This window comes from Bubalus kerabau, chromosome 1 (assembly GCF_029407905.1).
Source record: "Bubalus kerabau isolate K-KA32 ecotype Philippines breed swamp buffalo chromosome 1, PCC_UOA_SB_1v2, whole genome shotgun sequence".
Taxonomy (NCBI): domain Eukaryota; kingdom Metazoa; phylum Chordata; class Mammalia; order Artiodactyla; family Bovidae; genus Bubalus; species Bubalus kerabau.
The window spans coordinates 187,700,503-187,713,662 of NC_073624.1; the positions used below are offsets into that span (position 1 = coordinate 187,700,503).

The 13,160-nt window shown below is 55.6% G+C and overlaps 1 protein-coding gene across 1 annotated transcript in view; it reads right to left on the bottom strand.

Moving 5' to 3' along the window:
- Nucleotides 1-6,016: 6,016 nt before the first annotated feature.
- Nucleotides 6,017-13,160, bottom strand: part of KDM4B (lysine demethylase 4B) — a 121,320-nt gene continuing 114,176 nt past the window's right edge. Inside the window, 5 exon segments of the mRNA XM_055546801.1 lie at nucleotides 6,017-7,899; nucleotides 8,884-8,976; nucleotides 9,438-9,557; nucleotides 9,846-10,028; nucleotides 10,031-10,273. Coding sequence (XP_055402776.1) covers nucleotides 7,723-7,899; nucleotides 8,884-8,976; nucleotides 9,438-9,557; nucleotides 9,846-10,028; nucleotides 10,031-10,273 — 816 coding nt within the window. The 3' untranslated portion in view covers nucleotides 6,017-7,722.

Sequence of the window (13,160 nt, forward strand, 5' to 3'; positions counted from 1 at the left end):
CGTGAACACGTGAGTCAGGCCCCGGTCCTCCTCTGCCCACAGCCCTCTAGGCTCCCACCTCCTCGGGGTAAAAGCCCGAGTCCTCCCCCTGGCCCACAAGGTCCTACAGGATCTGCCCCATCCCCTCCCTGCCCTCCCTTCCACCCTCTCTCCTCCTTGCTCACTCTGCTTCAGACACAAGGAGCCACCAGGAGCTCTTTTCTAAGTGTACACCTGATTTGTTCCCTAACTTCCTTCAGGTCTTTGCTCAAAGGGCACCTTCTCGATGAGACTCTGAACATCCTATATAATAAAACAGTATCAACTCTCTGCCCTCATCTCTCCTCCCTTTTTTTTTTTTTCCATCTACAGCCTTCTAATCTGTTCCATAGTTTGGTTATTCATCCTGTCTGCCTCCCTTGAGACACTGTGAGCTACCATGGACAGAAATGTTTTGTTTTTTTGGCCTGTTTTCTTCCCCTGTGTGCCCTAAGCTCCTGAAATGGAACCAGAAGCAGTGGCCCCCTGCCAGAGTTCACATTCAGAGTGACTGAATGCAGACAGTTCGAATGCAAACTTTCACCCCTACATTAATGAATCAGGATTCATCTGTAAGGAAGATGAATCCCTTCTCCCTCGGTCCATTTATGGATTAAGTCAATTATTTATAGCAGTTTGGATATTTCACTCTATTACATTATAACCTAATACTATCACTTTTATTATTCAAATTCTTCTAGTGTTGGTTATTGGGAGTGACTTTGGTTTGGGCTGTTTGTGTATACAAATACATATTCACACACACATATATCTCCTTACTTTCTGGCAACACAAGATGCTCCAGATTTACCTTGTTTTTCCCCTGCTCCATGCAGCATAAAGTTAATGATTTCTCCAAGAAGTTCTTGCTCCTTTTATTGGAGAATGGTACTTAGAAACCAAATTGCAGGTGCCAGGGATGCTCATTGCTGCAAGAGAATCAGACTATCCATGCATACAGACATCTATATTTACTTCCATGTCTACCTGTACTATGTTACTATATCTATCTATCTAATCTTTCTCCATGTATCGAGGACCATGAATTAATACTGGGACTTCTGGTTCCAGCCCAGCACATGGTTTGTTCTACCTTCCCGCCTTCTTGACTTATTTATAATTTCTTTCTCTGACTGAGAGGAACACAGCTCTCATAATCTACAATTTATTGACTTATTTGTCCAGCTCCAGGATTCACATAGGTCTTCCCTGGTAGCTCAGCTGGTAAAGAATCGCCTGCAATGCAGGAGACCCTCGTTCGATTCCTGGGTTGGGAAGAAAGGCTGAGAAGGGATAGGCTGCCCACTCCAGTATTCTTGGGTTTCCCTGGTGGCTCGGCTGGTAAAGAACCCACCTGCAATGTGGGAGACCTGGGTTTGATCTTTGGGTTGGGAAGATCCCCTGGAGGAGGGAACAGCTACCCACTCCCGTATTCTGGCCTGGAAAGTTCCATGGACTGTATAGTCCATGGGATTGCAGAGTCAGATACAACTGAGTGACTTTCACTATAAGGGAGCTACAGCTCGGCCTACTTGGGAAAACCAGGGTTTCTACTGGAGAACAGAATTGGTGTATAGGTATTTTTGTTTCTAGCCTAACAGTAGCCACTCAAGATACCATTTTGAAAGTTACTTCGATCAGCTCCTTTCTCTCTCCCTCCTTTTCATCTACAGCGCAGTTGGGTTCATGTGTTACTGCTTTCCATTTTGGGGTTCCCACCACATTCTGGATGATTTTAACTAGTTATTGTTTGGGGCATGTGAAATAAAGACTGTAAGAGTCAGAGCTATTTCAGAAAGTATACTCAGAGTGGGTCATCCCCTCTTTACTCCAGCTACTGTGTTCCCCTCTCCTCTAATTATTTTATACCCCATCCCACCAGCCCTTGTAGGTCACCAACCTCCTTAAGCTCTTTAGGACCCATCTGCCTGTCAGGATCTAGGCTGAGCGTGGGGGTTGCCGATGGGACAAAGACTGTGTCTTTATGCTCATGGGGTTCACAATCATGTAGGGGTCACTGGGGCTGCAGTGAGGGGAGGAACCTGGAGTGGCTTGCCTGGGGGCTCCCCCCAAAACACGATCATGCCCTACTTCCCCTAACTTGTGATTGTGACCCTGTTTGGGAAAAGTGTCTCTGCAGCTGTGACTAAGTCAAGGATTTTGGGATGACAAGCAGGTCTTGGATGATCCAGGTGGCCCTAAATCCAGTCACTGGTGTCCCTGTACCAGAGAGAGGCTGAGGGGCACTGGAGACAGAGGGAAGACACAGTCACACAGATGGCGTGTGAAGACAGAGGCAGAGGGTGGAGCGACACCTGGGGCCACCAGAAGCTGGAAGAGACAGGAAGCATTCTCCCCTGGAGAGAGTACAGCCTTGTGACACCTCGGTCTCAAGCTCCCCGCCTCCAGGATAGGCAAGGAATGAATGTCTGGTGTTCTAAGCCACCGGTTAATGGCGATTTGAAGCTAATATGGGGGCAACAGGGCAGTAAGTGTCCTGGGGCCAGTGGAGGTCACCTGGAAGAGCAGGGAGGGAGGCTGGCCTGGCCTGGAAGGACCCCTGCACCCTCCCCCAGGAAGCTGCTGGGAAAAGAGCCATCTGTCCATCGACCAGCAGGATGGATGCTGCACCAGAGACGCCAGGCACCCAGACACTCATCCCTCCTGGCCTTGCCTCCGCCGGCTGCCGGGTGTCACCCCTTGCGCTGTCTATGGCAGCAAGTAATTCTTATTTTCTCCATTAAGGGAGCAAAAGTGCTCTGGAAATCTAATCCATAAATAACACTCCCTGGCAATGGTCCCCCAGCCCGGCTGAGAGCTGCAGGGCTCTCTGAGCCTGGCCTCTGGGCCTTTTAGGGTCTGTCTTGGGGAATATTTCTCCCTGTGGTGATCTCGGGACTGTGGTTCTATGTCCCTGAGCTGTCTCTCTGGGGTGTGGAGCGGGGCAGCCTGGATGGGTGGCCAGTCGAGGAGGCGGGACAGTTGGTGCTGGGGAGAGGGAGGAGCAGGCACACCAAGATTTCAGCACCAGCATAAAAGCTGTGGCTTCCCTGGTAGCTCAGCTGGTAAAGAATCTGCCTGCAATGCAGGAGACTCTGGTTCGATTCCTGGGTCAGGAAGATCTGCTGGAGACGAGTGAGGCTACCCACTCCAGTATTCTTGGGCTTTCCTGGTAGCTCAGCTGGTAATGAATCAGCCTGCAACGCAGGAGACCTGGGTTTGATCCCTGGGTTGGGAAGATCCCCTGGAGAAGGGAATGGCTACCCACTCCAGTATTCCAGCCTGGAGAATTCCATGGACTGTATAGTCCCTGGGGCTGCAGAGTTGGGCACGACTTTCACTTTCACAAAAGCTGTGAATCGTGACAGTGGGGCTTAGAGCCAGGGCTTGTGGACCACAGAGGCCAACAGAGGCCCAGACCCACTGTCACTCTCTGCACTGGCCAAAGGGGGCAGCTTGGGGAGGTGGGGCAGCCCAATGGGCTGGACGTGGGGCGTGTTTGGGCTTCCCTTCAGCAATCAGCAGGATGAGCAGGCATGCTCCAGATGTGGAGGGTGGAGCCCCCGGTGGATGAACGACAAATGGATGGAGGGGCCCAAGCCAAAGTCCTTCTCTTTCCACCAAGCTCTTTGCAGGGGTGGTCTGGGGTGGATGCTATAGACAGTGAGCCTAATCAGGGGCCTCTGGGAGGTAAGGCGGGTCTGGGCATTGAGGGATGCCCCACAGAAAAATGATTCTGTCACAGGCACAGATCAAGTGTATAGAGGCTGCCATTTCTCACTTGCTCTATGTCTAAAATGAGCACAACTTTTTCTGTAAAGGGCCAGATAGTGTATGTCTAGCTCTTGGGGCACCAGGCGGTCTCTGCTGCTACCGCTCAGCCCTCCCTTGTAGAGAGCAAAGGCCGCCATAGATGGTACTCAATGAATGGGTGTGCCTATGTGCCAACCAAACTTTATTTGTAGGAGAGCCGGATTTGACTTGAGGGCTGTAGGTTGCAGGGATCTTGACCGAAGAGGCTGGGGTATTCCATACCATGTACCACATCCCTCGCCTCAATCTGACTGATCTCCCTTGAGGGGTCAGATCTAAATATTACCTATTTAGGATCCTGACAGGTCTCTGTGACCATGGCTTACCTTCCATCTCTGCTCCCTTTATTGTCTTTCAGGGCATATGTCAAAGTTGTGTTTATGATGCCTTATGCTTTCATCACTTGCCTGCTTTCCTGAACTCTATAAACTCCAGAGAAGCAGTGACCTTGCCCCCCTCTTCCTCAGACACCTCCCAGGTCCTGGCACAGGGCAGTTGATATTTGCACCTGATAAATTTATTTCTCAGACTCCAGCGTTGGGCCCAGTGCCAGGATGCCACAGATGCTGTAGGTTCCATGCAGCTGCTCAGTCGTGGAGTCAGGCTGGTATCTTGGCCCTGGCCTCAGTCCACGATGGCCTGTCCCAAATTACCTCCCCATTTTATGATGTTTCAGAGAGCATGGAGAACAGAGATCCATCTGCAACCGTGCTGAGACCACCTGGGTCAGCCATTCACGCTGCTGCTGTCTGTGGCCCCCTCCTCACCACTGAGGACGGACATCCGCCAGGCCCCGGGGAGGGTCAGAGGACGCTGACTCACCTGGTCAGTGTTGCAGAGACCCTGTAGCAGATGGGGAAACTGGAGTCCTGGGGGCTTTGTTGCGGGTGTCGGAGGCAGCATCTCTGCAAAGGGGTCGGAGAAGCAGGCTGAGGGTGGCAGTGGCTGGGTGGATACATCATTGGAGGAAATTTGCTCAGGACACAGCACCCTTAAGGATGCCCATTCTGCAGAAGAAAAACTGAGGCCCTGAGGGGAGGCCTGTCCACAGCCCCCAGGGCCATCTGCTGATGTCTCCTAAATGCCTTCTCTCAGCCGTCGGCCCCATGTCCAGCCGTGATAGCCCAGCTCACCTCAAAAGCCATCTTTTGGGATGCTCTGTGTTTCCATTCTGCCCTGGTCCCCAGGCTCCCACCCCGCCCCATGGTCTGTCCTCCTCTCAGGGGTCAGAGGGCACCAGTGAGCAGAGGCGGAGTCAGGCCCCGCCTCTCCTCTGCCCACAACCCTCTCAGGCTCCCACTTCCCTGGGGTAAAGGCCCGTCTTCCTGCAGCCCACAGTGCCCTGCATGACCTGTCCCATCGCCTCCCTGCCCTCGTCTCCTCCCTCTCTCCCCCTCCCTTCTCCCCCTTGCTCTGCTGTAGTCACATGGTCCCACTCAGCTGCTCCTCCAAAACACTAGGCATGGCTACTTCCCTGGTGGTCCAGTGGTTAAGACTTGGTGCTTCCACTGCCAGGGGTCACGGGTTTGATCCCTGGTTGGGGAACTAAGATCCCACAAGCTGTACAGGAGACGAAATCCAGGCACGGTGCTGCCCCAGAGCCTTTGCACTGACTGTGCCCCAAGATGTCCCCATGCCTCACCCTCTCAGCTCCCTCAGGACCTCCTCCTGTTTACATCACAACTGACATCCCGTTTTATATACCGTCTATTTCTCCCCCTGCTGTCCCACCTACTGCTGTATCCTGGGTACCGGCTGAATGAGTAACACATTCATGAATATTGGGGGGGGACAGCCTCACCCCAAGAGGACCCTGCCGTCTCACATATGCCCAATGGCTGCCCACCACAAAATACGATCCCTGGCTCAGGTGTCACAAGAACTGGGCAGGGGCTGGGAGGGCAGAGGGGAGAGGGCCTCGCCCCAGGGAGACTCGAAAGCCTCGGGGCCAGGCATCTGTGTGGACACAAGCTTCTGATGTCTAGCTCTGTAAGGAAATTTCCTCCATCCTGGAGGCAGAAAGCAGGGGCTGTGGGGCCATGTGCCGCCCTTTGGGGAAGAACCATGCCTGTTCCCTCCTGGAGGGGGCACCCAGAGCCCACCCCAGCCTGGAGACCGCTGCCCGCCTCCCGGGCACCCACTCAGAAAAGAAGACAAAAGAAGACGCTGCAACCACCTGGAGCTGTAATTCGCAGTGCTCACGAGCCTTTAATTCATTATGAACCTAGAGGCAGGGGAATTAGGCAAAAATACAGCGCATCCTTAATCTCAGGTGGAAAAAAAATCAGGGTGGGTGGGGGTTTTTGTTTCTTGCTTTCACACATAGACACAGATACACCTTCATGGGGAAAGCACGCTCCCCCTTTGCTGCGCCACTGCCTGTCTGCACAAGTGGTCCAGGAACCCACCATGGATGGAGTGGAACCCAGAGGGACTGGCCACAGGGGTGGCCCACCTGCCCGACCCGGAGCCACAGGGGCGTCTGCCTGCTTCTTTTTATTCTCTTTACAATATAAATAGCATTTTCAAACTACATATGAACACAGGGACAGCGCCCCGGGGCAGGGGCCTGCTGCATGCAGAGGGAACCCCCACATTCCGCTGACTCCCCGGCACCTCCCGCCGCCCCGCCCGCCCCTCTAGGGCACCTGCCCTTCCCCCCACCAAGGGAGCTTCTCTCCACTTTCCTTACTTGGTTCTCTCTGGCCTGGCAACTGTTAGAACCTCTTTTTTAAACTTAAAAAATCTTTATACAAGCAAATGACGCTTTCACCCCCTCTACAGGGACCACGGGGTGGCTGAGATGTGGTGGGGGCACCATTCCTCCCCTAGCCTGGAATGACCAACATGTTTTTCTGCCTGGAAATTCAGCCCATAAGCCTTCCGGGGCAGATTTCCTCCAAGCTGAAAGCCGTGATTCCCTCTCGAGAGCTCTCTCTCCCAGACACACAAATCCACGTGTCACAGAGATCGTACAGGATGTACCAGGCCCTTGGGGTTGGGGAAGACCCTCTGCACATGTGTGAGCCGCAGCCAGACCCGAGGGCCGCCCACCCGCGGCCTCAGCTGGGAGATGGTTCTTCCCAGGGGAAGAAGCAGAAGATGGAGCCACCAGAAGAGAGTGCGTTTATTTTGCAAAAGGCCACGCAGAGAAGGGGGAGGGCCACCAGAGGAGCTGCCAGCCTCCTCCTGCTGGGTGCTGGCCGCGTGGTGCCCACTGCCCAGACCTTCTCGATCGCATGACTGGGAGAGAGTGAGTGACCTGGCACCGCCGTCAGGGTGCCCAGGCATCCTGCCCTCACCTCCCAGTGCCCCCAGGCCTCACCGCTGCTACAGAGCATCCCCACCGCTCACAGCGAGCGAGACCAGAAAACACGACAAACAAAAAGCTGAGCTGCTTTTATCTTGGGCAGCTCACCGGGTTCTGAGAAAAAAGGACGTTTTGTTTCATTTCGTTTTGTTTTTAAAGCCACAAATCTAGAAAACAACTTTGGGGTGTGATTTTTCCTTTTCTTTCCTTTTTTTTTCTTGCATTTTTTTTTAAACAATAGTATTTATAGAAAGAACCTCACAAAGGTGATGTATGTACAGAAGTCACAATCTCCACGGCTGCTCAGGAGGCAGGCAATGCAGTAGCACCTTTTACGAGAAGAAGAGCTTACGTGGTTTACGAATCTGGGTCAAGGGGGTGGTGCGCGCACCCCCGCCAGCCCCCCAGAGCCCGCGTGGCCCTGCTCCCTGAGTCCGGGGGCGCGTACGGCGTCCTGCTCGCTCCTGTCGCCGAGGTAGCCTCTCGGGCTGGGAGGCGAGGACAGGGATTCACAGCAAGCAAACGCCAGGGCCCGCCGCGCCTGCCTTGCTGGGCCGAGGGCTCACGGGCGACCGGCGGTCCTAGTAGGGGGCTCCGGGCCAGCACTGCGCCTGCAGCAGGCTCTCCATGAAGGCCGGGTAGTCCGGGTTCCGCCCTGAGTCCTCTGCGGCGCGAGGGGTGCCCACCCGAGGGCGCTTGGCAGCCTTCACCTCCTCTCCAGAGAAGACGCTCTCCTGTGGGGCCCCTGTGCTGACCGACTACAGGGGAGCAGATGGCGTGGGGGTTAGTGCGGAAAAGGCACTGTGGGCGGAGATCTGTGTCACCCAAGGTCCAGTCCTATGCTGAAGCCCCGCCCCAGCACAGCATGATGGGGTCAGGGGTGAAGAGGTCATGAGAGAGTGGCCCTTGAGCACAGGATCAGTGCCCTTATAAAGGGACCCCTGAGAGCGCCCTCTCTCTCTCCACCACATGAGGACACAGAAGGCAGCTATCTGTAAACCAGGGTCTGCCCTCACCAGACCCTGAACTTGCTGGTGCCTTGATCTTGGACTTCCAGCTTCCAGAATCCTATGAGATTGTTTAAGTTATCCAGTGTGGTATAGCAGCTAGAATGGATTGAAATACAGGCTGTGCTTGGGGGCCTGGCTGGAACAAATGCCTGCCCTGCTGGAGGCCACTGGCCCTTGGCTGCTGGGGATAGCCCCTCCTGCCTCTGCCTGAACCCCCATGCTGTCCTGTGAGTGACCCCCCCCCCACTGCAGGCAGAGGAGGGGCCTAGCCTCCCAGCCACTGGCCCCCTAGCAGGGTGGAAGCCCTGCCGTCCACAGAACGTGGGAGGCAAGGCTGGGTTGCATGCAGGCCGTTGGTCTGCCTGGCAGCTCCTGTCCGTCCCCCAGGGAACCTTGCATCTGGGACCCCCACCAGCTCTAACTCGGCTCTCCCACCCACAGCCACAGCCCCTGATCCTCAAAAGTTTGCCTCTGGGTTAAACCCAAAAGAAAGAAGATGGCGAAAAGTTGTGAGAAAAGGCCAGCTTCTCTCATTCGCTTTTGCATCGCCATCGTGCAACTGCGATCCATGCTCAGGTGCTGCTGTCTCCTCCTTACTGGCTGGGCCAACTCTCCCACTGCCCCTCCTGCCTCAAAACCAGCAAAGGCCAAGGCAGGACTCCAAGGCCGCCTGGACGGGTCGCTCCCCAAGGCAGCTGTGCTCCACCTCCGCCCCAACTCCTGGCCACTTACCAGCCGGGACCGGACCCTCTTGGGGAGCTCCTCATCCAGGGTGAAGATGTCACCACGCTTCACCGTCAGCTGGGACCCATCCTCGAACTCCACCTGCCAAGGGGGATGCAGTTCAGCTTGTGGCCCACCCGGCCCAGCCCCGCGCCCACCCACTCACGGTCGGCTTGCAGGGCGACCACTGGGAAAACAACACAGGGTCACCCAACATTGTCTTTGTCACTGGGATAGGGGCTGATTTTTCTTCTAAGATTTCACACGTCAATAACTTTTCTTCCACGATCATGAGAAAAAACTCACAATCAACTTGATTTTTTTAAAAAATCAGGGGCACTGAATTGTACATTTAAAAAATGGTGAAAGCAGTAAATTTCGTTAAGTATGTTCTACCATACACACACACAATCGAAAAGACATCTCCAAAGGGGAAAATATGGGGCAGTCAGAAGGCCTTCCCGCCTGCAATGGCCTCAGAGGCTAGCTCCACAGTCCCCAAAGGATCCTGCCGAGGGCCCCACCCCGGGCCCCACCATACCTGGCAAACAGGACCCCCTCACCTGATAGATGTGACTGGTCACAGAGGAAATGAATTTGGCCCTGTAGAGGTTGCCGTCAGTCCACCGGAGCTCCACGAACTCGCCCTCGGGTGGTGGGCCCAACCGGGCACAGTCTCTACTCTGTGGAGGGAAGGATGGGATGGGGTGAGGGGCGCCCTTGGCCTCGGCCACCACGCTGGCCTGGGCTAAGAAAGGCCCCATTCGGTAGAAACGTCCCAGCCAGAGGAAGGCGGTGCTCTCAGCTTAAACTGTCAGGGCGAGCTATGGGCGGGTGCCTGGGGCCTGCTGCCACCCTGCCCTGTGGCCCACCCTCCTGCAGGCAGAGCTCTCCAGCAGGAGACGCCTGTGAGGAATCGGCCACCTCCCAGCATCCTAAGGGCAGTGGCTGCCCCGTCCCTCGCCGCTCACAGTGATGCTCTCTGGATACAGGTTGTCGCTGTAGGATCCGTCATCAAAGTTCACTTCATAGAAGGTCTGCGTGGTGGTGCCGATGACGCGGCACCGGTAGTAAAGCCCGTTGCGGTTCTTGGTGATGACCACCTGGCCCAAGGACACGGCCCTCATGACCTGGACCTGCAGGTGGAGGGGATGTCAGAACACAGCAGGACAGAGGGGCCGCGGAACAGACTGTGCGGCAGACGGGCACTCACATTGTGGCCCCCCGACTTGTGCTTGAAGCAGGTGATGGAGACGACGTAGGGCCAGTCGTCCGGCTCCATGAGGACACCGGCGGCGTGGGCGCAGGTCACGTGGAAGGAGGTGGAGCAGTGCTCGCAGGAGCACTGGATGCAGGCGCCCGACACTTTCTTCATCCGTTTCCGGCAGTACACACATTTCTGTGGGGACACAGCAGTGGGAACAGGGCTCTGGCTGGCACCTCTGCCCCCTGGTGCTGGGAGTCCCTGCCCTACTGGGCCCCTAGGTCTGTCTCCTGGGAGTGACTCTGAAACCTGAAGGTGGTGTGCAGGGGCCTGGCCCCATGGAGGGTCATCCTGGGAGAGTCTTGACCACCCCAGGCCCACCAACCCAGCCTGCAGCTGGTCCCCAGGAGCACCTCTAGACCTCTTTTCCACCAGCCCCTCCACACAGCTGCCTGAACAGGCACCTTGCTACCATGTAGAGGGACCCTGAAAACAGCACACTCAGTGAGAGAAGCAGACACAGAAAGACGGTGTGATTCCACTGATGGGAAACGTCCAGAATAGGTCGAGCCACAGAGATAGGCAGCAGGGTTAGGGGTTTTCAGGGGCTGGGGGTGGGGTTGGCAGTCACCCAATGGGGGGGGCGTTCTTTCTGTGGTGATGGAATGTTCTGGAACTAGCTAGAGATGATGGTTACCTAAATCTGTGAATGTAGTTAAAGCCACTGAAATGGGGATTAAAAAAAAAAAAAAACATAATAGGAGATTTTATCTTAATTTTGAATGAAAGATGCTGCAGTGTAACCCTTCATAAGGAGGGGCAGGGGGCCCACACTGTGGGAACACCCGCCTGGGCGACCTGCCCTGCTGGGCATCAGCTCCCAAGCCATCGACACTGTGCCCGTGCCCACACCCTGCCGCCACTCAACAGCCACCTGCCGATGACTCTGGGCATTTAATAAGCCGGCCTTTATCGCTCCGTAAACCACGTTCAAAAGCCAGAGAAGCCCCACAGCAAGGGCGCTGCAGGAGTGCAGCCCTGTGCCGATCAATGGCAATGAGATCTCATTATTAAACTGTCGATCCCTGATTCTCCCGCTGGCCTGTGTGAGGGGAGGGAGACACATGACATGGCCCTTGAGAACTGGGCTCCGCACCAGAAGGCAGAAACCCCACAGCCAAGGCCCGAGAGAGACCTGACAGTGTGGTCAGAGGGGGCAGCTCGTTGCTCTGAGTTTCCACGGCATGAGGAAAGCAGGCCAGGCCCCCATGGGGCCATCTGCTAAGCGATGAACTCAGGCTGCCTTAAGGGTGAGTCCTGTGTCCGGATCTCCCTCATTGGAGGCTGTGAGGTGGGGGCAGGAGATGGGGGGTTGGGGGATGGTACAGGAGGGACCGTGGGAGAAGGCTGAGGGCCACAGCTGCTGTGCCATCAGCCATGGAGGCCGCAAGGCAGTCTTACGTCTCAGGCCTTTCCCCCTCAAGCCATTCCCTGCCGCCCCTTGCATTCCTGCCAATCTTGGCAAACGCATCCACTTTCCTTCCCATCAAGATGTGACACCTCAAGGCAGAGCTGAGGAGAAGGGCAGAGCTGGTGTGAGCACCTGCCCTGACAGCCTCACTTCTACTGCCCCCTAAGCTGATCCGGGCTGGTGAGGGGGTGAGCAGCAGGCTCAGGCTACCAGCTGGCTGGGGCAGCCACCACTCACCAGGACCAGCGCCCAGAGAATCCTGGGGACAGAAGGATGGGCGGATGACCAGGTATGACTGTCCCCAAGCCTGCGGCTAGCATGTGGCCCCGGGAAGGCAGGCGGGCGGCCGGGCAAGCAGGAATTAACTGCCAGCTTCCTTGTGAGGCTCCATTAGGCAGTACAAGCGAGCCTCGTGTAAAAGGATTTTTAATTCATCGTTACAAGTGCCGGTAATGAAGAGGCTGCAAGCTGGAAATGTCAGATGATCCATAAAGCGTCTGGGAGGCAGGATCTATCCGGCGCCGCACACCGCGCCATCACTCCACCTGAATAATGAGGTCTCTGCCGCCTGCGTTCCTGGAGGAATCACTGCCGCTGCGGCCTCTTCCTAACACCCATCCTGACCAGGCGGGGCTGGCACTGGCCTGAGCCCCACGTTAACTGACCAGGCCCCTTCCCCTCCCACATGGCTCCCACTAGCCACCCACTCTGCCCTGCCTGGAGGCCCCACACCTAGGGGCTCCAGGGTGGTGCCTCTGAGCCTTCACTTGGGCCTCCTCACCAGGCTCCCCAATTGCAGCCCTGTTTTTCTGCCTCCTGCCTGCTGGAGGCCTGGAAGAGCCTCTGTACCCAGGCCCCGTCCCAGGCAGCTGGGAAATAAACCAGGCAAGAAGAACAGCCAGGATGCTGTCCGAACCCCGGCCAATGACCCATCTCCTGGGGCCCGTAAGACACATCCCACTCCCCACATGTCCCCCACAAGGCCACCCTGCAGACTCATAGGTGGTGATGACCTGGGAGCAGGAGCTGGTGCTCAGACGGCATGATCATCACTTCCCGCTGTGGCCCAGCTCATGCTCCCCATGCAGGGGATTGTTAGCAGCCCCATTTTATGGAGAAGAAGACTGAGCACAGAGAGGTCAAGCAATCTGTCTGGAGTCACACAGCTGGCTGGTAGCAGAGCTGAGAATGAAAGCCAGTGTTTGCTTACTGACTACGGCCCACTGCCCTGAAGGCTCCCCCAGATCGGGGGAGGGTGGTGAGCCATTATCAGAAAGAGCCGGAAGAGCGAAACTTGCAAGACCACTCCTGCCCAAGGATGGCTGTATCCTTAGAGGAGCCAGAGACACTGCTCCCACAGCTGAGGAGCAAAAAAGGCAAAAAAGCCCAGTTTAAAAATGGGCAAAGGACTTGCCTAGACATTTCTCTAAGAAAACATATAGAAGGCCAACAGGTATGTAAGCAGATGTCAACATCAGTAATTATCTGGGAAGTGCAAATCAAAACCACCTTTAGAACGGCCACCATCAAGAAGACAGGAGATAGCAAGTATTGGCGAGGACAGAGAGAAAAGCAAACCCTCGCACACTGTTGGTCAGAACCCACATTGGT